This window comes from Panthera onca, chromosome B2, assembly GCF_046562875.1.
Source record: "Panthera onca isolate mPanOnc1 chromosome B2, mPanOnc1 haplotype 2, whole genome shotgun sequence".
In the NCBI taxonomy this organism is placed as follows: Eukaryota; Metazoa; Chordata; class Mammalia; order Carnivora; family Felidae; genus Panthera; species Panthera onca.
This window is the reverse complement of record NC_138343.1, coordinates 79,936,366-79,960,907: the sequence shown is the minus strand read 5'-3', so window position 1 is coordinate 79,960,907 and position 24,542 is coordinate 79,936,366. Positions and strand designations below refer to the sequence as shown.

The window sequence follows — 24,542 nt, the reverse complement described above, 5'->3', positions numbered from 1 at the left end:
ATTTTAAAGCACAGCCAGGTAGAGAGCCACTGCTAGCTTCCCTCTCAAAAACAAAGGATCTGCCCCCATTTTAAACCCTCCATTCCCTGTGGAAGGGCTCAGTGCCTGGCTTGCTGTGTGATTCTTACTGCACAAGGAGTAGTTTGTCTCAAAGGTGTTGGCTTCGTGGGATTATTAACTGTATTGAATAAACGAATGAAATAAAAGAAATCTGATGGTTCTAAAACTATGTACCAAACTGCTTTGCTAATAAGAAAATATTAATTATGCCGAAAAACATTTGGATCAAGAAAATTAAAAACCGTGGGTTAGCATAAACAAATTATGGTATGTTCATACACTGGAATATTACTTAGCAATAAAAAGGAATGAATTAGGGGCACCTGGGTGGCTCAGTCAGTTAAGTGTCTGACTTCAGTCAGGTCATGATCTCGCGGTTCATGAGTTCAAGCCCTGTGTCAGGCTTTGTGCTGACAGCTCAGAGCCTGGAGTCTGCTTTGTGTTCTAGTCTCCCTTGCTCTCTGCCCCTCCCCCACTCTTACTCTGTCTCTCAAAAAATAAACATTAAAAAAATGTTTTTAAGGAATTAATCACACATCTAACAACATGGAGGAATCTCAAAAACATTAAGCTAACTGAAGGAAGTCACTTGCAGTGACTTAAAGAAGTCAGATACAAAATGCTGCATACTATACGATTCCATTTGTATGACATTCTGGGGAAGGCAGAACAGGAGCTGGGGGTGGTGGGTGGGAACACCGCCACCAAGGGGCACAAAGGAAGCTTTGGGGTGATGGAAACATCCTATTATCTTGATTGTGGTCGTGGTTACACAACTGTATACTTTTGCCAAAATTCATACAACAGTATACCTAAGACAGATGAACTTTATTGTATATGGATTATATCTCAGAAGCTGACATTTCGAAAACGTGACCTAGGTAGATCTATGTAGCAGGCATTTTTCCCATCCTAATAAGTACTTATTTCCAGACAGGGGCTGATCTACTAAGAAGAACCTTTCTTATATAACAGAATATGATTCACTCTTAAAAAAAGAGAGAAACTCTATCATTTGTGACATGTATGAACGTGGAGCACATTATGTATGCTAAATGAAACAAGCCAGAGAAATAAATACTGTATGGTATCACTTAGATGTGGAGGGTAGGGCAAATAGGGAGAGGTTGGTAAGTACAAACTTTCAGTTTTTCGATGAATAAGGTCTAAGGATCTAATGTAAAACATGGTGATGACAGTTGGTAAACTATATTGTATAACTGAAATTTACAAAGACTAGAACTTCAATGTTTTCATCAAAAAAAAGTTTTAAAGGGTAAACGTGAGGTGATGGGTGTCTTAAGACATGTATACATATATGAAGCCATCACTTTGTACATTTTAAATATCTTATAATTTGATTTGTCTGTTATACCTCAATAAAGCTGGGGGGTGGCAGAGGACTTTTCTAGAAGCTTCCTCAGAGGCTGTGGCTGGTACAGAACATGGAAGTCCTTCTTCTGGGATAATACCTACCTTTGCTTCTGCTGTTTTATCCATAGAGAACTTGTGGCTTTCCACAATACTTTTGGGGCCCTACACAGGATAGGAAGCAGTGTGGTGGAGTAGACAGACTCAGGATAGTTTATGGCCCTGACTGTGTCACAAACAAGTCAGGTGTCTTAGATAAGACTACCAGCTCCCAGCTTAGGCTTCCCTATCCATTAACTAGGAACCACCTACTTCTCAGAGTTCGAGGATCTAATGTACACCATGGATTCACCTACAACTCACATTCCACACAATGTACCACGGTGAAGAAATGAAGAAGCCACCAGTCTGCCAGGCATTACTGGAAATATTATGATGCATGGCTTGCTTCTTTTATTCAAGCTTCTGTCCCATGAGGGAACCATGAGAAACATTTAACGAGTAGATGACATCACAGAGCGGTGTGTGGTGCCAAGGGAGCCCTGTAGGAAATACCCTGATGCGCCTTTGGGGAGGGTGCGGCCGCAGCCCTGGAAGCCTGAGTTGGAGGTCTACAGGCAGGAATGAGGAGCAAGATACCCCACAGGGAGCAGGGGTGAGCCCACTCTGATAGCACAGGAGGCACATACTAGGAAAGGCACAGGGAAGAGGCTGCAGACATAGACTGAGGCCACTCCAGGGAGGCCTGAGGCAGTGCCAGGCTGAGGAGCTTTACTGGAAGTTTTCTGGGCAGGGGAGGAACAGGATGCAGAAGGAGGGAGGCAAGCTGGCCAATCTGCTGTGAGGCTTCTGAAATAATGCTGGGATGCATTCAGTAATAATGAGCACATGAAGAGGGGGATAAGACCTGAGCAGTGCTGGGAGGGCAGGTAGGAAAATGAGGGAGAACAGGTGCTACTGGCCTGCTTGCCTAACCGCACTCCAATAAACCAATGGGAAAGCAGGGAGTCCCAGGAGAGCTCAAAGGAAGTCAAAGCCACTCCGGTTTGTCTTGCTCACCACGGAGATTATGTTCACTATGGAGTTCCAAGTTTTCATTTCCCCTGCCAGGTTCCACATGCTCTCCTAAGCTCTTGCTCTGCTCAGAGAGGAGGTTCCCACAGGGACAAAAGCCCATAGCCATCCTCACCTGTGAATGGGGAGTTCTAGCACCTGCTGGGCCTCACCTTGTTCTTGGCAAGCACGTTGGCTCCTGCTTTAACGAGCAATTTGGCTGACTGGCTAAAACCGTGCCAGGACGCTTCGTGTAGGGCCGTATTCCCATCCTGAGGAACACATACAGAGACAGAGAACACATTACCCAAGACCGAAGTCATCTCGTTATAATCAGTACATTGTAGCGTATTTCTAGGCCACACCACAGGTCCTTTTGATTTCAAAAGAGGCTTGTCGAGGCACCTGGGTGGCTCAGTTAAGCGTCCGGCTTCGGCTCAGGTCATGATCTCACAGCTCAGGAGTTCGAGCCCCGCGCTGGGCTCTGTGCTGACAGCTCAGAGCCTGGAACCTGCTTCAGATTCTGTGTCTCCCTCTCTTTCTGCCCCTCCCTCGCTCATGCTCGCTCTCACACTCACACTCTTTCTCTCTCTCAGAAATAAACACTAAAAAGAAAAAAAGCTTCTCATCTGAACCAGAGCCCAGAAAATGATTTCAGTGGCTAGTTTCTCCATTCTCCCAGAAATAGTACGTAACAAGTACCATTTTAGATTTATGATGTACAATGGATGCCTTCAGGCATTAGGGCTTAAATCTCCCTGGGAACCCTGGCTGAAAAAGGCTCATCCACAGGTCACATTTAACAGAAAGCAACATCAAGACGGCAGGCATGATGTTCATTCCTTCCCACCTCCATCACTCCTTGGGGTCTGCTCTGCTCTGCTCCTGGCCCCAGAGAGAACCCTGCAAAGTCCAGGCAAATGAAGAGTCCAGCTCTGTAAGTTGCCGGGCCCAAGGACCAGGGAGGCAGATTCCTCCTCTCTTTTTCTTTCCCCGAATTTAATCTGACCCTGCTTAATCCAGCGTCTCAGGGACTGAAATAAATAAGCAGGCACCAAGAAAGCAGTGAGTTGTAAATAATATAAACAAGTGTCCTCAATATGTGGCTTTAAAAAAAAACCAACCAATTAACAAACAGCTGTATTCGGTTAACTTCCTACAGAAAAAGAAATATTAAATGCAGTGAAGTGTGTGGGGTGGGGCTGAGAGGGTTGGGGTTACAGGGAGAGAGAAGCACAGAGAGGAGAGGTAGAGAGACCACCTGTGCTGTTCCAGGTCAGAGTGCAGGGCACTGTCCAGTCATGTCCAGGCGCTGGCTCTGACTTTTATTCGTCCATACCACGAGACAGGCTGAATGGTGTGGACAACCCACAAGTGGAAGTCGAGGGTCTCAAAGGCCATAGTCGGGGAGTGACCCTACAGAGTGAAATGGTGCTGGGAAGGTCAGTGGCGATGTGCGGCCTGGGCAGTGGGACTGACTGCACAACGCAGGAAGCAAAAGTCAAATTGACTGGATGGGGGCACTGTTGAGGGGGCCTCCAGTGTGCTGATGTGATCTGCTTCTTGATCTGGGGGCTCACATAGATGTGCTCTGTTAGTGAACACTCATGGAACTTTACACATCTAACGTGCACATTTTTCTGTATATATATTACATGTAATAAAAAGTTGTCTAAAAAAGTAAGCAGAGGCTGAACTGCACCTAACTGTGAAGTTCCATGTTTTAAGACTGTTTAACAATTTATTTACTTTTTTATTACATTTATTTATTTTTGAGTGACAGAAAAGACAGAGCACAAGCGAGAGAGGGGCAGAGAGAAGAGGAGACACAGAATCCAAAGCAGGCTCCAGGCTCTGAGATGTCAGCACAGAGCCCAACGCGGGGCTTGAACTCACGAACCGTGAGATACGACCTGAGCCGAAGTCGGTTGCTTAACCGACTGAGCCACCCAGGCACCCTGAGGCTGTTTAACAATTTAAAAGCAACAAGTCAGGGGCACCTGGGTGGCTCGGTAGGTAAAGCGTCAGACTTTGGCGGAGGTCATATCTCACAGTTCATGAGTTCGAGCCCCGTGTTGGGCTCTGTGCTGACAGCCTGGAGCCTGCTTCGGATTTTGTGTCTCCTCCTCTCTCTTCTTCTCCCTCACATGCGCTCTTTCTCTGTGTCTCAAAAATAAATAAATAAAAGCAACAAATCAATATGTCATTGGGATTTGTTAAAGAATTGATTTTGCTTATTGTTTTTCTTCCAATATTGTTTAAATAAATTAACTTGCTCACTTTCCTTCAAAAAAAAAAAAAATTGGAAATAGAGTCCGGGGCACATCCCTTTCCCCACCCAAGCCTCCACAGATCATTATTTCTAGACTTTTTTCTTTACCATTTATACATATGTGGTTGCCCACTGCTGCCACAGAACAGGGTAAAGGATCAAAAAAATTAATATTTATTGGGATATTAGATACTCTTGCAAAAGAAAGGCTGAATTTACCATGTTAACTCACGATAAATAGGACTCAGCAATGATAACATATTGAGTCGTCACAAGTTCCCCAAGCAGGGTCCTCAGGCTGATATGCCCCATGTCACCTTGTCTTGGCGGTCCAGAGCACAGCCCTCCTGGATGAGCGCCGCGATGACTTCCGTGTTCCCCACCACTGTGGCCCGGTGCAAGGCGGTCTGATCCCCCTGCAGAGTGACACGTAGGCAGGAACAGCAGTCAGCTCTCCCAACCCCTCACTGCACCACTCACTACTCTGACACAAGGACATCTCCATCCTCTATTGCAACAGACTGGTCACCCTGCCAGGTGGAGCATTTTTGTTCACAAACTCAGTGGGAATCTCAAACCAACCACAAAACAGCTCCAGAGCTGACCTTGGAATGAGGGTCAGGCACTCACCCGCCACCCCAAGGAAAGGCAGTGTTCAGAGGGAATATGCCTGTCACATCTGTGTAAAGCTAGACTGTGTGTGTGATGCAATTAAACCAGCAATCTTTACTCCCCATTGAGTCCTCTACTCCCCACTTTCTCTCAGAGGAATCACTATCCAGCCATGCCAGTTAGCAACACTCATGATTTGATGATGGGTACGTATTTTTTTAATTGACTTTATGGGCCGAGAGCAATGAAGGGGTTTATGCTGTGTCATCTGAGGACTCCAGGACTACAAGCTGTGTAAGTCATTATGTAAGTCTATGAAGCTTCTTCTGATATTTCATGACAGCATCCTCACTGACTTATGATGTATTTGACCCCTTTTTCTATAATCAGATGCCTGGGACTGCCGACCTTCTCTTTCTCCATCAGGGCACCAAAGGGAACTTGACTCTTGCCCCAACTGCATTAGAGAGGAGGTAAGATGGTCAAGATAAGAGAGAGTTCTAAAGTCTCTAAGAGCAATCTCATCTCTGACATGTACGCAGGAAGTCCAGTCAAGACAAATCAAGTCTAGACTGGGGTCCAAACTGAAATGGGGAGAAAGGTGAATAGTGTGGAAAACTTCTCGTAGGAAGGAAGGGGTACGGGGCAAGAGGGTCAGGAGATGTGAGTCTTACACAGCCTTGGGAAACACCGGTCACCTTGCTGTGCCTCGGGTTGAGGGGTGGATGACCTCCAAGGTCTCTCCCTTCCTTCTTGGGTTCTAGGATTTGGTTGGTAAGAGTTTTGCATACATAAAATGTTCTGGTGGAGCACCAGAGGGGTAAAGGCACCTCCTGTGGCATCCCTTGTCCTGAGCCCAAGAGAAAGAGAGACTATTGTAAGACAGAAAACATGGGGATTTTGAAAAGAGGGACGCACTACTACCTATAAATAGCCTTAATGAAATGCTGAGTCTACTTACCAAACACCCTGGAATCTATAACCAACAACAGTGCACATTAAAAGCACTTAATCCAAGAATAAATTCTGGAGATGGATGGTGGTTAATGGTTGTACAACAACGTGAATGCACTCAATGCCACTGAGTGTACAGTAAAAAATGGTTGAAATGGTAAATTTTATGTTACACGCATTTTATCACAATAAAAAAGCACTTAATGCTATTTAAAACTCAAATTCACTTTCTTAAAATTAAAAAAAAAAAAACCCTCCATTTAAAAATCCATGAGGGGAAATGATTTGTATTTTCTTCCTTATAATTTTTAATACTTTCCAACTTTTTATATTTAACACATATAATTTTAGCAACAGCAAACACTGCTATTTATTAAAAGTCTAAGCTGTAACAATATATATTAATAATGGGATTGTCCACATCTTATAATCTTTTCTCACTGTTCAGTTGTAGAATTTAAGGGATTTACACAGTGATGGGTCAGGACATCCAGCTCCATTATTATGATTTATCCACTGTCCACAGCATTTCTATCATGAACCCTCCCCTTGGCATCCTAAATCCTTATTCCCAGTATAAATTAGGTTTGGACATGGCTTTCTTCTCATGCATCTTCCCAGACCCCTCACTCAAAAAGAACCCTTTCTGCATGCCTTGTAGTCACAAGAGAATGTGGCCACTGGATCAGTGGCTGCAGGAGGTGTGTAAAGCCATTAATGTCCGTCTCAAACATCTTCAGGAGTGTTTCCAGATGATGTACACTTAATGTCCAAACAAGTAATACTATGAGAAACTGCCCAAGTCTTAACTTTATAAGAATTTCCAAGACTGGCATTTCCCCATCAGAATGGTGACAAGTTTTCCCAAAATGGACCTCAAGTGCAATTTACGACCTGATGAGAAAGATGGTGTTCTATTCTTGGCAAGAAAGAAGAGACCACAGCTCACTCCTCCAGAGTAAACACCGACAAGCCCTTTTCATATTCCCACAGACTGCTGGCACTCTACTCAGCACTCCACCAACCTTTTTGCATAATAGGTTCTGTCCCTGTCATGCATAAAGCCTCAAACTCATGGGTCATGTTGGCCACTCTTCCATGCGAGTCATGGCACAAAGGGCCTCTGCTGGTTAAGGCACAATCTAACCTAAGCCTTGCTACAGGTCAATGGTTTGTTGTGTTTCACAAGCTGCCACTAAATCACGAGTTGAGGCAGCTTTGGAGCCAGAACATCACCATTATTTATCACTTGCTCTCAGCATGAATCTACTGTTTTTGCTTCCCTGTGGAGAGGACTTTCCTTTGCGAAACTCTAACTCAGTGAAAGAAGCTAAATCTAACTTTCAGTTTAGCCTTTGGAAATTCCCAGGTGGATTATCAAGACTCAAGGAGATCTAACGACTTCTGTGAGGTTGTAGTGAGAACACAAATTGTCCTAAGCCACTGGCACTGGTGTCTCCTGTAGTGACCTTTTAGAGGCACTGCCTGTCTCCAGGCTACAGCTTCCCTTCCGTCTTTACTCCCCTCTGAGACCTCACTCAGCCTGGGTCCTGGCCTCATGAGTTGGATAAACACTGCTGGGAAGGCACCAACATCAGCCTTCCCACCATAAGTGGCTGCCCTTTAGCTCTATCATTAGCTTTGGGAACACTACATGGGACAATTCTGGAGGACTGAGTAAGACACTTTCTCTGGCCTAAAAACCCAGCTACCCTAAAGTTACCAAGATGAGAGTTAAACTCAGAGAGACATGAAATACATAAGCAAAGGGACACCTTGGGCTATTTATCTCAGGCTACTCTTCCCAGAACACAATACAATCAAGCACCGGAGACCCTCAATTGAAACAGGGCCAATTTCCTGGAAATCACCTTCCTCCTCTAAAATTTACTGTGGAAACATTTCCTCTGTGAAATAGGACCCAGAAGACAATAAAATGTGTCCTCAATACATACTTATTAACAGACCCAAGCAGCATCTTTGACATAATCCTTATTTCAATGATATAAATAAACCCTGAAATTCTGAAACTTTGAAAAAAGATGCTAGAAAAAATATGACACTCTTGTCAGCAGTTTCTTGTTCAATGCATATTTATTGACTCTCTACTGTACTCCAAGTGGCATCATTTTATTGATCAAAACAAAAAACTAAGGCTCAGGGCAGTTCAGTGCCTAGCCTAGGATAACCAGCTAATTTGGGGTAGCATGGTCAAGCCAGAATTCAATCTGTCAAGGCTCTTTGCACTTACTCCAAGCTCGTTCCACCCTATGAAATCAATTAGCCCCAGTGCAAGCCTTAAAAAAGATCAGCTCCCTCTGTGGGGTTGGAGCTGCCTCTTTATGGCATCATCTAGCTAAGTGCTTTAGCACAGTGCCCTGGCCACTACAGGTGCCCAAGAAGTATTTGCCAAATGATTAACTACAAAGAAGCAGAAGGAAAAACACTGCAGTGGGAAACTCGGAGAGCCAGCAACCTTGCAGTTTGGCATTTTGATTTGGAACATGCTGACCTGTTTGCAAAGTGCATGAACTGCCAGCTCTCAATTTTTCTGACTTCAGTGTTTCTCACTTTGGGAACTTAAGGCGTTTGGAACCTCTGACGTCTCAATATTTGTTTCACAATACTTATAGTTCTCTCTCCTACATGGTGAAAAAGAATGAGCACAGTGCAGACAGATTTCAAAGCTAAGCTCATGGAAGAAACCCGAGTCATGCAAAGGTGGAACATGTCCCTCTTCAGGAGGAATCCTTCCCAGGAGGCACAGACAGACATGTTGCAAGGAAGCCCGAGACAGCATAGGTGTGCAAAGCAAATTGCTGACCTCTTGTTCTCTCTCTGATCTTCTAGGGTTCTTCCTAGCCTTTCTTCTCTGTTTTTTCTTATTTTTTTCTTCCTTCATGGCTTTTATCATGGCCACAGGGTCCTGGGCTATTTCTGAGGTAGGGGCCGTGTGGTTGCTCATTGACCAATCAGAGATGGCATTAGAGCTCCAATGTGTGTTGACAGGATTGGCAGGAAGCCAAGGGGAATTTTCTCCTGGAGTTGCATATTCTAAAGAACTGGTTTCCACAGGTTGAAATTCATAATAATCCCACTCCAGGCCACTGGAGGTCATTCTTCAACTAATTCTCAGTCCTTACCGTGACATAAGGAACATATCTGTAGAATATGAAGTTAGAAGTAAATTCTTCATAATATTAACATTCTCTATTTCTACCCATCATCCAAGACAGGTAACTTCTGAACTGATTATTTCCAATAATTAATATCCCAGCTTCTTTAAAAAAACACATATAGGGGCGCCTGGGTGGCTCAGTCGGTTAAGCGGCCGACTTCGGCTCAGGTCATGATCTCGCGGTCCGTGAGTTCGAGCCCCGCGTCGGGCTCTGTGCTGACAGCTCAGAGCCTGGAGCCTGTTTCAGATTCTGTGTCTCCCTCTCTCTGACCCTCCCCCATTCATGCTCTGTCTCTCTCAGTCTCAAAAATAAATAAATGTTAAAAAAAAATTAAAAAAAAAAACACATATAGTTTTCTTCTTCAGATTCTTGCATTAAGTTTCAAAGCCAATCAACAGGCATGGTAAATACGTAGAAGAGAGACGTGAACAATATTCTGGTGAACACATTACTTCAGAATTCTACCTTCTCCATTCCCAGCAGCTTTTACACTGTTTTGTTCTGGTGTTTCTGTTTTGTTTGTCTGTCTTGATTTAAGTTATCAGGGACAAGCAATGTACAGATTGATTAGGGCAAGGAGAAGATGCAAGAAAATACATTATTCCAATAAATGAAACACATCGTTCCCATCTAAAAGTAGAGGTGAATTTCCTTCTGCTGACATGTCTCCCCTTAGCTACCTTGTGAAAACTCCTATTTTACTTCCTACCTTGCCTGATATAAACGCCCACAGTTCTAAGAAGTTAGCATGGCTCTTGCTGCATGAGAACACAGTGATTCTTGGAGCTCAAGAGCTGAGGCAGGAGTTGGTGGACCTGGCATGGTAGCCTTGCCACCATGGCCAGTGAGGACTTCAATTATGCAAGGAGAAGACCAGAGGCATCCCAACATGTTTGCACCAGCATCCCAATGCCCTGCCTTTTCTGTGGTTAGAATCTCTTCTCTCCCCTTGTATTTTCACTCCTGTCATCTAAGGATATGATAGAATCAGGAATGTTATCATGGTTACAGTGTAGGGAAAATGTATTATGACCCAAGGCAGAAATCAACAGCTGAAAGTTAAATCAGGATCTTTTGAAAGTAACATTTTTGATGACCCAACGATTCCAAATATAACCAGAGATTTATGAACGATACTGGATAGCCTTCTGCCTGTACATAAAGCAATGACATTTAGTTATTTCTTTGTGAATGCTGTCCTTCTCACCATATGTTTGCCAAGTTTTAGGACATTACAAAGATACCTACAGAAAACTAGATGCACTTTGGTAACCTATACCCTACTAGCACACCTGAGGGGCTAAAATTTGATTAACACTCCCATACCCTCAGTTATCAAAGGTCAATCAGCAAGGGATTATGATATGTGCAAATTCTGTAAGACTCTCTGTTCCTCACAAAACTTCTTGTTTCTTAAAGTCCTACCACACAAATTAGAGTTGAAATTAGGAACAGTTTCTGAAAATAATTTCCAATTACATTATCATAAGGCTGTTTCCTAATAGCTCACTGGAGGACAATTCATTTCATCTTATTTATATCCTCTTCTTAGAGAATCTACTTCCTCAAAGATCCAATAGGCAACCCTGTGCACCACATGACCTCATCCTCACCATTGGTGATTGAGTCAGGAATGAATACTTGACTGCAGAGGAGCCAATTGGAGTCTTTGTCTACATAATCTGAATGAAGAAACTCAGTCTTTTTTTTTTTTAAGTAGGCTTCATGCCCAGTGCAGAACCCAACGGGGGCTTGAATTAATGACCCTGAGATCAAGACCTGAGCTGAGATCAAGAGTTGGACACTCAGCTGACTGAGCCGCCCAGGTGCCCCCAGAGACTGGGTCTTAATAAAGGCATAACATGAGAGGAAACTCTTTCAGGATGCTTCCTTTTTCTTGGATTCCATGATATGTTAATTTTTTATTTGAACAGGTCCTTTTAAACTAAACGTATCCTAAGAGAAATCAAAGTGAGAAGAGGAAAAAGTTAAGTTTTTAAGCCCCACTTTTTCTCTAACGGTAAGCTTGGTCAATGACACATTTCCAACAGGCTTTGCCCACACTCACTCGTGTGTGTGTGTGTGTGTGTGTGTGTGTGTGTGTGTGTGTAGTGTGCTCCTTCACACCAAGACAGGACATAGACAATATGCCTTTGAGGCTCTATACGTAGATGATACTAGATAGCACATGAACCATGATGGGAAAACCACCCCAAACTTGCAAACTATAGCTTGCTACTGAGAATGGGTCCCAGGATAGGTCTTCAAGAAGAAGGTCCCCGTAGGGACCCCATGGGGACCAAGATGGAGCTAAAAAGTGCTAGGAGAGCATCTTCTATCCTCCCACTGCCTAGCTGCTTACACACTATACTGTGTATTTCCAGATAGACAAGCTCCCAAACAACCCCTCCCAGTAGAGTGTGGTTTCTACTCACATCATCCTGAACATCAAGGTCACAGCCAGCCTTCAGCAAGATCTGGACCACAGAAAGATGGCCCTTATTGGCAGCAAGATGAAGGGGGGTCCGGCCATGCTGTTAAAGCAAAGGAAACACTGATTTCAGAACAGGATATCAAAACCACTTCCCTAGAGGCAGGTGTGGCCCTAGAGCAAGCTTTACACAGTCGGAGCCCCCTTCCCCTTCAGTTCGGCAGGAGATCCTTATATATTTACTCAGAATTCAAGTTTGTCTCTGTTAACCTTTGTAATTGGCATTGTAATGAATGAATAAAATATGCTAAAAACGTGAAGATTTCCTTTGGTGCATAATTTCCACTCCACACTCATCAAACAAATAGGAAAATGAAGAGTTTCATGTTTTCTCTTATTTTCTCCTTGGTGCTAACACTCAGGGATGATGAAGTGGTCACAATGAATCAGATGGGGCAAAAGATGAAAGAACAGCAAAAGGTCAAGCTAATCAGCCCCAGAAAAATCTGGTTAGTAATTATTAAAATTTGAAACTACTGGCCAGACTGTTCTGAATAGGTTCTCCCTTTTTTGAAACAAAATTTAAAATTACAAAATAGGGGCGCCTGGGTGGCTCAGTCCGTTAAGCCGTTGACTTCGGCTCAGGTCATGATCTCACATTTCATGAGTTTCAGCCCTGCATTGGGCTCTGTGCTGACAGCTTGGAGCCTGGAACCTGCTGTGTATTCCGTGTCTCCCTCTCTCTCTGCCCCTCCCCGGCTCCCACTCTATCTCTCTCAAAAATAAGTAAACATTAAAAAAAATATTTAAATAAAATAAAATTACAAAATATTTCAGCCATTCAAAAATATGAATATTTTAAAATGTACATACCTACAAGTCACTTTAAGAAAACCTTAGAGAAATTATAGATGTTCCTTGTGAACCCCTCCCAGATTTTATTTCCCTTCAGCTCCAGAGGTAATCACTCTTTTTAAGATTTTATTTTTAAATAATCTCTACACCAAAGATGGGGCTCAAACTCACAACCCCAAGATCAAGAGTTGTATGCTCTACCGACTGAGCCAGCCAGGCACCACAAGGTATTGGTATTCTTAAATTAAAGTAAATTAAATTTGGTATTTTTCATTCCTTTGCCTTTAATTACATATTTTGCTACGTGGGTATAGCCATAGATAATAAATATTGTTTTGCTTATTTTAGAACCTTACATAAATAGCATTAAACTCTTAAAATATCATTTGGCAATTTTTGTCCAATGTCATATTTTTGAGATTTCTTCTCATATTGTCACATGTAGTTCCAGATCATTTATTCATTATTCACCCATTCCCTACTGATGGGCATCCAGGTTCTTTTCAGTGGTTTGCAGAACGCACTTGTGTGCACGTCTCCCTGTGCACCTGAGTAGGCTTCTTAGCCTTGTGATCGGGTCGCAGAAAGGACTGTTTCTTCAATAGCCCTCTAGTATAACACAGAGGGTAACACCCAGAATAACTCTTCAGTGTAAATCAACTTCTATCCAGAGAACTGACCTTGCGAAACTCCAAATTCTAAAGGGGACATCGTATTTCCTTTGCTTTTCCCTTCAAGTTCACTGTGAAGAAATCTTCTACCTCCTGCTTCAAAAATCATTTAGCCACTGGCTCCCATCCATACTGAAACACACCCTGATGGGCTCATATAGGTCTCTTAATAAGGGAGAAATAGTCTCTTACATCCCTCTACACCTCAATAAAATTCTCCAAAGACCTTTATTGATATTCTAGCGGAATAAACTCATTTATGATCTCCATAAAGTGTCAGTTTGCCATGGGTAACTAGCCGTGGAGGAAAACACAGATAGCAGACAATAAAGGATCTTAATTTCTACGCATGAAATGCAATCAAAGCACTAGAATGATTCTGTAAAGAAAGAGGTCAGAGCTCACTTTAAAATTAGAATTCTTAATTAAGAAAAAAGTTACTCCCAACAAAGTGGGCTATAAAAAGCCTTCATAAAAAGGCAATGTCTGAGAAGAGATGGAGTGACCTTCCTTGGCTAGCGACTGTCTCAGTGCACACTGCTTAACCTTGATTCTCTCCATGAAAGTCCACAGCTGATCAGATGGAGCAAAATAAGCAGGTTCCACTCACTGGGCCTGGTCCCAGTTTCCATCTGTCATCACGTGTCCTTGTTAAGGACATCAGAAAATGACCTTCACCAAGTTTCTAGGCATTATGACACACAGGAAGTTTGTTACTCTCGTGAGGAGACGGATGTGTGTGCTGTGAGGAAGGCTGACAGGACGGTAGGACACAAGTGCTTCTGAGCAACTGAAAACATAAACCATGATGAAGAGAATTTGCTGGAGAGAGCCTGGAAAAAGAGGACAAAGGACAAGGAATCTCAGGGTGTCAGATCAGGGAAGCCTGAGGAACATCCTCGTCAGGAACCAGATGTGACTGGTTGGAAGCTGAGGCACAAGGAGGCAAAAGGGTTTGCCCAAGTGGACACAAATAAGCAGAAGACAGAAGGAAATGGTGCTGTGGTTCAAACCAGGTCATACCTGGGAAGGTGCTTTAGAAACTATAAATTACTAACAAGATGCCTTGGACTGGCATCCAAAGTCAACAGAGAATCCTCTCTCTGCAGAAAGGACAGGCTGGAGGCAACGGAGCCTGATGTGCCCAGTTCAAATCCCAGCTCTGACTAATCACCCCTATGGGACTTTGTCCACAACACTCTCCTGAGCCCATTTTCTCACCTATAATATAGGAAGAGGCTGGGGTGCCTGGTTGGCTCAGTTGGTTAAGTGTCTGACTCTTGATTTTGGTTCAGGTCATGATCTCACAGTTCATGCGATCAGGTCCCCATTTGGGGGGTGCAGAGCCTGCTTGAAATTCTCTCTCTCCTTCTCTCTCTACCCCTCCCCTGCTTTCACTCTTTAAAAATAAATAAATACACATTTAAAAAATTATAAAACAGGAATAGCCTGCACTATCCACCCCATTATGCTTGAAATAAGAGTAACAAAAAAAAAAGAAAAAAAAAAAAAAAAGAGTAACATCCACCATCGAAGACGGGGTTTTTTTCCCTTCCAGCTGTCCTGAGCCCTCGCCCCTGAAGACACCCCAATTGTTCCCTCTCCTCCTTGACGCCTTTGCACCTCTGCCTTAACAAAGACCAGTGAGATATTTTCAATGGCAAACAGACCTGGGTGAAGGGTTGGAAATCAGATCACTTGGATAGCCAAATGGGCCCCTAGCTGAAGGGTCGTTTCCTACTGGCCAGTCCTGATCCACTTGTCCACTTCCATCTTTGAAATACAGCCCACAGTTTCCGGTCTCTGTGTCTCTGCTGGTTGGGCCTTCTTTCCTGGCAATGCCCTTCTCCAAACTTTGCCTTCTCTGACTCAGCAAGAAACATTCCTGGTCTTGTCTTCTCTGCTCCCACAGTGCCTCAGGTTCCTCCTAGGAAACCAGCACATTCTGTTTTGAATGTCACCCTGGGCACTGGCATTTTTTTCCAACCAGGCTATAATCTCCCTGAGGTCAGGACTGTGCCTTCCATGACGAGGAAGCAAGTTGCTTCTGGGATGGTACAGGGCCATGTCAAAGAGAAGCCAGTGTTCCTCAAGCACAGGCAGGCTGAGGCTACCAGGGACATGGGAGCAAATTCCAATTCCAGGCTTGGCCTCAAAGAAATAGAGAGCCTAGGGGTGCTCTAGGTTCTTGGATGTCTCAGCCCCTCAGGGGAAGTGTAAACAACTGGGGGTTTCATTAGTACTTAAGCAGGTGCAACAGTGACATGAGGACTTTTCTGAGAAGGGTGAATGTCCTCCTCACATGTCTGGCTCCCTTTCTAGCACCAGGTAAAAGTACAGCAGCATCAAAGGCAATAGGAATCAGTTTCCCACTGAACCTGAAGCTGTCCACTCCTGTTCCCTGGGTTTCCTAACACAAGACCAACTCCCTTAAACACACACATACACACACACACACACACCACACCACCACCACCACCACCACCCAAAGGTGGAGAGAAAGAAGCAGATATGTAATTGTTTTCTAGAACATTCTATTGTGAAAAGCAACAAAAGTAGAGCCAATCAGGGAAGTGGCTGCTCCCAGCAGGGATACCCCAAGGTCAAGCCTGACAAATGGGGAAGGCTGCAATCCCCTTAAGTGTGAGGGGGCAAATAACAACTGACCCTTAGAGGGGTATTTGAATGATTTAGACTCAAGAATGCAACTGCCATCATTTTCATGCCCTTAGGAATGGCCAATGAAAGAAATGGGAAAAGGAGAAAAGACTGTGAACTATGAATAAGACAAAGACATTTCTGAAGCCTCCATTTGTCCTGGGACCTACCCCAGTTCAATAACCTGTTCAACTCAACTCAACCCAGGCCCTAGAGGGATTAGGAAGACCACTAATAATAAGGACATGAGCAAGAGACAGCAGCAGCTAACATTTATGGGATACTTACATGACAGGCACTATCTTAAGACTTTTACCTGTATTAGCTCATTTAATGCCCCCCCCCATGACTCTATGAGGTAGGCACTATTAATATGAGGAATTTCCATTTTATAGGTGATGAAACTGAGGCATGGAGGGACCCTGTCACCTTTTCTATGTCATACAGCAAGTAATTAGAGTCTGGTTTCACCCCTAAGCCGTCTGACTCTGGCCCCCAAGCTCTGACCCACCATTCTACCTGCCGCCTGCTTGCTGGGGGGTGAGGTGGGTGAAGCTCTCTTCTAGCAGAAGGGTTCCATGTCTCAGTGTTAGGAAGCTCCCAAGACGCCCAGATGATGACCTCTGGATATAACCTGGTTTCTTTAAATCTCAAGGATGAGGAGAGAGATTTTCTACTCTCACTGTACATCCAAATCACTTGGGCAGGTTGGTCTGTTCTTCTGTCCATCTATATTGATGCCTGAGCCCTGTCTCCAGCATTTCTGGCTCAACTTGTGGTGGAGCCCAGGCATCTATTAACAAGAGACCCTCCTCAGGTGATTCTTTCTTTCTTTTCTTTTTTTTTTTTTTTTAATGTTTATTCATTTTTGAGAGACAGAGAGAGACAGAGTGCAAGCAGTGGAGGAGCAGGGAGAGAGGGAGATACAGAATCCAAAGCAGGCTCCAGGCTTTGAGCTGTCAGCACAGAGCCCAATGTGGGGCTCGAACCCACAAACTGTGAGATCATGAGCTGAGCTGAAGTTGGATGCTCAACTGACTGAGCCACCTGGGCACTCCTCCCCAGGTGATTCTAATGAGTGAGCCAGGCTGAGACCCATAGGATGAGATGAAGAGGACCTAGGATAATTCTCTCCAGGGAAGCTATAGGCCCTCAGGTGAAATCTGCCATGTTGGGCCTGTCCAAACAAGCATCATTCCTCTTGCCACATTCTTCGTGATGCTCTCAACCCCACCTGTCAGTACAAAACACTAAAATACTGCACTGCCACAACCCAGTTCCTGTTTCTTAAAAGAATATGTGAGCAATATAATGACATTACTAAAAACTTTGAAAATAAAAGCAAATAATCTGTAATTCTACCATCCAATACAACTATTATCATTTTTTACAGCTATTGTCATTTTCATCCAATCTTTTTCAGTGCATCTTTTCTACTGATGCTTTTGCATAGTTATATCAATAGGTCACATATAACTATCCTGCTTTCTATATTAATATTATACCTTGAGCCAGTTGTTCTCAAACTTTACTGGGCAGCAGTACTGGGCCTCCTTCCAGACTTTCTGATTCAGTAGGTCTGGAGTGGAGAATTTGCATTAAGTATGCATTTCTAACAAGTTCCCAGGAGAGGTAGATACTGCTCCTTGAGGATGACATTTTGAGAGCCACTGATGTAAACCACTGGTTTTCAAGCTTGGTTGCACATAAGAATCACTTGAAATCTTAAAAACAAACCCAAAATTTACCCCCAAAGGATTGGGTAGGGTGGGGATGATATGAATATGAGGTTTTTAAAAAAAAAAATTCCAGGTGATTCTAATATGCATCCAGAGGTTATGAACCCCTGCCTTGGGCCCTTTAAAGGTCCCAGTTCCTCCACCCTGCCCTGCTATCAGGATAGGCCATCTGAGACCAGGAGTAAGAGGGCACAGGACCCTGCAGGGAATGCACATTTCCATTGCTCTACCTAGGATAAGACAGAGACTCAGCCACTTCCAGGGAAGTAAACAGCCAAGGGCCTTGTGATGTTACCAGGCCATAACCACAAAAAAGTGGCCTTACTGTCAGCGATTCTGGGGCTCCGGTCTGGAGTGCTGCTTTGTTCTGGCAGGTCAGCCTGGTGGGTCCCAACTTCCAGCAGAACTGCTGCATGGAAATGGTAGAGAGAGTCCTGTTCTGGCAGGCGACCCATAAATTACACTCACAGGTGATCATGAAGGGTGTGCAGAATGAAGCAGTCCCTGCTACTCATTCTGAAGAGGCCAACTCCCAGCTGGAGAGGCAGGGCTCTGTCAGAGAGCATTCCAGGAGCAAGATTCCTGTTCAGATAAAGATCTCCTACTAGTGGGGATGACAAGGGAGCCCAGTTAAAGGTTGCCGGCTTAAATACACCTTGATTTTGTTCTCAGCAGGTGTTCAGACATGCTGCTTAACCTTTCTCACCCAACAACCCCAGGCAGAGGGAAGCATTTATTGGAGAGACATCCTATGGAAGGGCTGAGCCCCAGGGAGGGGGATCGGGGACCGTTTGAGAACCACAACTGACAGAAACCTGGAAAAGACTCCTTTTCTGCAGACTCCATGGGGCCACCACCCTGGTCACTCATTACTGTAGCCAGAATCCAGACATTGGGTCCCAGCTCTTCTCTCGTGCTTTAGGTATCTTGGATCTTCCTTAGTAGAGAGCAGGCCTTTCAGACTGACAATACCTGCCCCACGAATGACAAACCCTGGCCCTCATCAGGGCAGCTGCCTGGTCTAACAGAGCAGGCTTGAAAAGTGAGAAGGCAATACATACAAATCTCGAATCATTATGTTGTATACCTATAAGTAATATAATGTTATATATCAATTGTATCTCAGTAAAAAAAAAAAAAAAAAAAAAAAAGTGAGAAGTGTGCTGTGCTTACCCATTCCTGGAACACCGTCTTTGTCCAATGATATGCTTAAAACCAGAGTCACATAGAAACCTGGGGCAGAACCCAAAGGAATAAACAGGCTAGAAATTCTGAAGAGGTTGGGGGGGGGGGGGGCGGTTAGGCAAGGATGGAGGAACCAGGAATCAGTAGCTCAAAGAAATAAAACAAACCATCTTAATTGGGGATTGTTACAAGGTGGGCAGTTGCACAGATGTTAGCCACACAAAGGGAAACCATTTAGGGGAGAAGAATTTAGGTTAGATCAATGTAATAACTTCAAAATGACAATGCTTCCTTTCTTCAGGAGATCATAAGTTCAATCAGGGTCATGCAATCTTTATTGAGGCAAGTAATGTCTGTCTCTATTATCTGTAACATTAAACAAAGAAGCAAGGAAAAGAGGTAGGAGGCAAGAAAGATGCAATGATGGTAAAATAAGAGTAACATATTTTAGAAACAATACAACGTTCAGGTCTTTGAGGGTCTTTGAAAGTTTAATTTGGATGAGGACAGTAAGGCTAACAGAGGTTCTTTGATTTTACAAGATCACAAATCTCATTTCTGGTAGAACTACATGTAGCTAGAGTCCTGGCCACTTGGCCCCTCATTTAGATTTAAATTGTAGAAAACTCCCACCAACTTTCTTAGATGCTCCCAGGGTCCTCATGTTATAGACAGTATTCCCCAAATCTCAACTGCCTGGAATGGTGTAGATTTGGATTAAAAAATAAAGCATTTCTCAGGCTTATGATTCAATGCAAACAAAGTCATGAAGACATTCAGAAGAAAATGGACAAAGAAAAATTGCCATGGATCAAAGGAGACTGAGACAATAAACCTTTTTATTTTCAAAAAGTTGATAGTTTAAAAAGCCTTCAAGGCTTTCTTTCCTTGTTGGAAAAATATTTTGTCCACCTGTCTACTCGGATGAGTGACTTATCACATCTTAAAGAGATGATAGGTGACAAAAAGCAGTGAGAGACTAACTTCCTTGGATGACAAAAATCAGGATCCAAGACAATCTCAGATCAGAAGAACAGGCTAATTTTAGTAAGACAAAATGTAATAGAAGCAGAAGTAAAACTATGCTGAGGATCAACAGTCCAATCACACAAGGGCAGTAGGGTACAGGAATTGTCCCATTAAATGATCCTTCCTGGGGTGCTTGGGTGGCTCAGTCACTTAAGCATCTGACTTCTGCTCAGGTCATGATCTCTGGTTTGTGGGTTCGAGCCCCGCATCAGGCTCTGTGCTGACAGTTCAGAGCCTGGAGTCTGCTCTGTATCCTCTGCCTGCCTCTCTCTCTGCCCCTCCCCTTCTTGTGCACGCATGCTCTCTCTTGCTCTCTCTCTCAAAAATAAATAAATAAACTTTTTCTTTTTAAGTCCACTAGCAAGAAGAACCAAAATACTTCAAGCAACTTAACTAGCTGTTAAGGATTCCGTTGGTTCCTGTAATACATCTGTTCGTAAGTGATAAAGCGTCACTTAATGGCCCCCATACTCCTCACAGGGAGCTGCTTAGACAACATTTTCAATGGGCTGATGCACTGACAGAGCAAAGCATGGTGATCCAATGCATGATGAACTATCATCAAGAGATAAGAACTGCCCTCTCATATTTTCTGTTTTTTTTTATTTTTTAATTAAAAATCACTGCCTTTTCAGCAACTGGTAACCATGTGGTTGGTTGGGTTTGTTTGTTTGTTTGTTTGTTTATTTATTTATTTGTTTATAAGAGAGTGCAAGCAGGGGAGAGGGGCAGTGGGAAAGAGAGACAGAATCTCGATCCCACAACGTTGGGATCAGGCACCCCGTTTTCTCCTTTAGTGTGTTAGTATATCAAATTATGGAACCATCTTCCATTCCTGGATCAAACTCCACATAATCACACTGTATTATTCTTTTGATAAGTGCTGTATCTTTCTAAGTAATGTTATTAAGAATTTTTGAATCTATATTTATAAGTGAGATTGATCTATGTACTGTATCTTTCTCTCCCTCTCTCATTTATATTTACCTGGTTTTGGTATTCAGGTTGTGTTTGTTTCATAAAACAAATCTAGCTTTCCATTTTGTTCTATGCTTTACACTAGTTTAAATAACAATGGAGCTATGTTTTTTTTTTCATTGTTAAAATATGGGACAGAGTTAATGATTTGGCCCAAGTACTTTTTTAAAGCTGCATTTTTAATCATGTTTCTACTCTTATCTATGGTAATCAGACTAAGTTTTCTGCTGCTTCTTGGGTCAATTTGTTCCTGATTTTTTTACTGTGGTAAAGTACACATAATATAAAATTTACCATTTTAACCATTTTTAAGTGTACAATTCAGTGGCATTGCATATATTCACAATGTTGTACAGCCATCACCACTATCAAATTCCAATTTTTTTTCATTATCCTAACAAACTCTGTATCCATTAAACAATAACTCCATCCCCTCACCTCCTAACAGCCCCTGCTAACCTCTATTCTATTTTCTGTCTCTATGAATTTGTCTATTCTAGGTACTTCACATAAGTTGAATCATACAAAGTTTGTCCTTTTGTATCTGACTTATTTCACATGGCACAACACCTTCAAAGTTCATCCTTGTTGTAGCATATATCAGAATTTCATTCCTTTTTAAGGTTGAATAATATTCCATTTCATGAACACACTACATTCTGTTTAAGCATTCATCTGTAGACGGACATATGGGTTGCTTCCACTTTTGCTATTGTGAACATGGGTATACAAACATCTGTTCGAGTTCCTGCTTTCATTTCTTTTGGGTATATACCTAAAAGTGAAATTGCCAAATTATATGGTAACCCTATGTTTAATTTTTTGAGGAACCACCATACCATTTTCCAGAGTAGTTGCACCATTTTACCTTCCCACCAGCAACACATACATGCTCTAATTTCTGCGTGATCTTAAAACACTTATTTTCTGTTTTTCTTTATTTGATAACAGCCATCATGATGAATGTGAAGTATCACATTATGATTTTGATGTGCATTTCCCTAATGACTAGTGCTATTAACCATCTTGTTATCTTGTGCTTATTGACCATTTATATATCTTCTTTGGAGAAACATCTATTCAAGTCCTTTGTTTATTTTAAAAATTGAGCTGGGGAGCCTGGGTGGCTCAGTTGGTTGAACATCCAACCAGCTCAGGTCATGATCTCACGGTCGTTGAGTTCAAGCTCTGCATTGGGCTCTGTGCTGACAGCTCAGAGCCTGGAACTCCTTCGGATTCTGTGTCTCCCTCTCTGCCCCTCCTCCGCTCATGCTCTCTCTCTCTCTCTCAAAAAAAAAAAAAAAAAAGAAAAAAACATTAAAAAAGAAGATATAAAAAAATTGAGCTGTATTCACAAATTAATCAGTGAGATACATGATATCAATAAGAATAAAAACCATATGATCATTTCAATAGATGCAGAAAAACCATTTGATAAAGTACAACATCCATTCATGATAAAAATCCTTAACAAAGTAGACTTAGAACATACCTCAACATAATAAAGGCCATATATGACAAACCCACAGCTAACATCATACTCAATGATAACAACCTGAGAGCTTTTCCCTTTAGATCAGGAACAAGACAAGGATGTCCACTCTCACCACTTCTATTTAGCACCGTACTAGAACTCCTAGCCACAGTAATCAGATAAGAAAAAGGAATAAAAGGTATCCAAATTGGTAAGGAAGAAGAAAAACTTTCACTATTTGCATATTATATGATACTAATATATAGGGGCACCTGGGTGGCTCAGTTGTTTGGGCATCTGACTTCGGCTCAGGTCATGATCTCACGGTTCATGGGTTTGAGCCCCACATTAAGCTCTGCTGACAGCTCAGAGACTGGAGTCTGCTTCGGATTCTCTGTCTCCCTCTCTCTCTTCCCTTCCCCCACTCACACTCTGTCTCTGTCTCTCTCTCTCTCAAAAATAAACATTAAAAAAAAGTATATGATACTATATATAGAAAACCCTAAAAATTCCACCAAAAACTACTAAAATTGATACATGAATTCAGTAGTCACAGGATACAGAATCAATGTACAGAAATCTGTTGCATTCTATACTCTATATAATGAAGTAGCAGAAAGAGAGATTAAGAAAATAATCTCATTTACAATTGCATGAAAAATGATAAAATATCTAGGAATAAAACTTAACCAAGGAGGTGAAAGACCTGTACTCTGAAAACTATAAAACACTGATGAAAGAAACTGAAGACATGGGCACCTGAGTGGCTTAGTCAGTTGGGCATCCAACTCTTGATCTTGGCTCAGGTCATGATCTCATGGTTCATGGGTTCTAGCCCTGCACTGGGCTCTGCACTAACAGTGTGGAGCCTACTTGGAATTCTCTCTCCCCCCTCTCAAAGTAAATAAACTTAAAAAAAGAAAGAATGAAAGAAAGAAAGAAAGAAAGAAAGAAAGAAAGAAAGAAACTGAAGACAATACAAACAAATGGAAAGATATTCCATGCTCACAGACTGGGAGAAAAAATACTGTTATAATGGCCATACTACTCAAAAAGCAACCTACAGATTTAATGCAATGCCTATCAAAATACCAACAGCATTTTTCACAGAACTAGAACAAAAATCCTAAAATTTTTATGAAACTTCAAAAGACCCCAATTAACCAAAGCAATCTTAAGAAAAGAGAACAAAACTGGAGGTATCACAATACCAGATTTCAAGATATACTACAAAGCTGTAATAATCAAAACAATATGGTACTGGTACAAAAAGAGACACAAAGACCAATGGAACAGAACAGAGAGCCCAGAAATAAAGCCCCTCGATTATATGGCCAATCTATCACAAAGGAGGCAAGAATATACAATGGGAAAAAGTATCTTCAACAAATGGTGTTGGGAAAACTGGACACCTACATGCAAAAGAATGAAACTGGACCACTTTATTACACCATACATCAAAATAAATTCAAAATGGATTAAAGACCTAAATGTGAGACCTGAAACTATAAAAATTCTAGAAGAGAGCACAGGCAGTAATTTCTCTGACATTGGCCATAGCAACATTTTTTAGGTATGTCTCCTAAGGCAAAAGAAACAAAAGCAAAAATGAACTATTGGAACTACATCAAAATAAAAAGCTTCTGCCTGGCAAAGAAAACAATCAACAAAACAAAAAGATAACCCATTGGATGGGAGAAGATATTTGCAAATGATATATCCAACAAGAGGTTAGTATGCAAAATATATAAAGAACTTCTAAAACTCAATCGCAAAAAAAAAAAAAAATCCAATTAAAAAATGGGCAGAAGTCATAAACAGACATTAGTCCAAAGAAGATGGCCAGCAGACACATGAAAAGATGCTAAACAACACCAATCATTAGGGTAATGCAAATCAAAACTACAATAAGTTATCACCTCACACCTGTTAGAATGGCTAAAATCACCACACAAGAAATAACAAAGGTTGGTGAGAATGTGGAGAAAAAAGGAACACTTGTGTACTGTTGGTGGGAATGC

The 24,542-nt window shown here is 42.4% G+C and overlaps 1 protein-coding gene across 6 annotated transcripts in view; it reads right to left on the bottom strand.

The window, feature by feature from the left end:
• The window catches only part of ANKRD6 (ankyrin repeat domain 6), an 81,230-nt gene that overhangs the window by 24,770 nt on the left and 31,918 nt on the right, over positions 1-24,542 (bottom strand). For 4 of the 6 annotated variants that reach the window (XM_060616171.3, XM_060616173.3, XM_078447134.2 and 1 more), the window contains exons 1-4: positions 11,937-12,035; positions 9,147-9,484; positions 5,074-5,172; positions 2,658-2,756 (exon numbers count right to left, since the gene is read on the bottom strand). In XM_060616171.3, coding sequence (XP_060472154.2) covers positions 2,658-2,756; positions 5,074-5,172; positions 9,147-9,440 — 492 coding nt within the window. In that variant the 5' untranslated portion in view covers positions 9,441-9,484; positions 11,937-12,035. Of the gene's footprint in view, positions 1-2,657; positions 2,757-5,073; positions 5,173-9,146; positions 9,485-11,936; positions 12,036-24,542 lie in introns of those variants that run through there. The other 2 variants (XM_060616172.2, XM_060616174.2) reach the window with 1 other exon arrangement.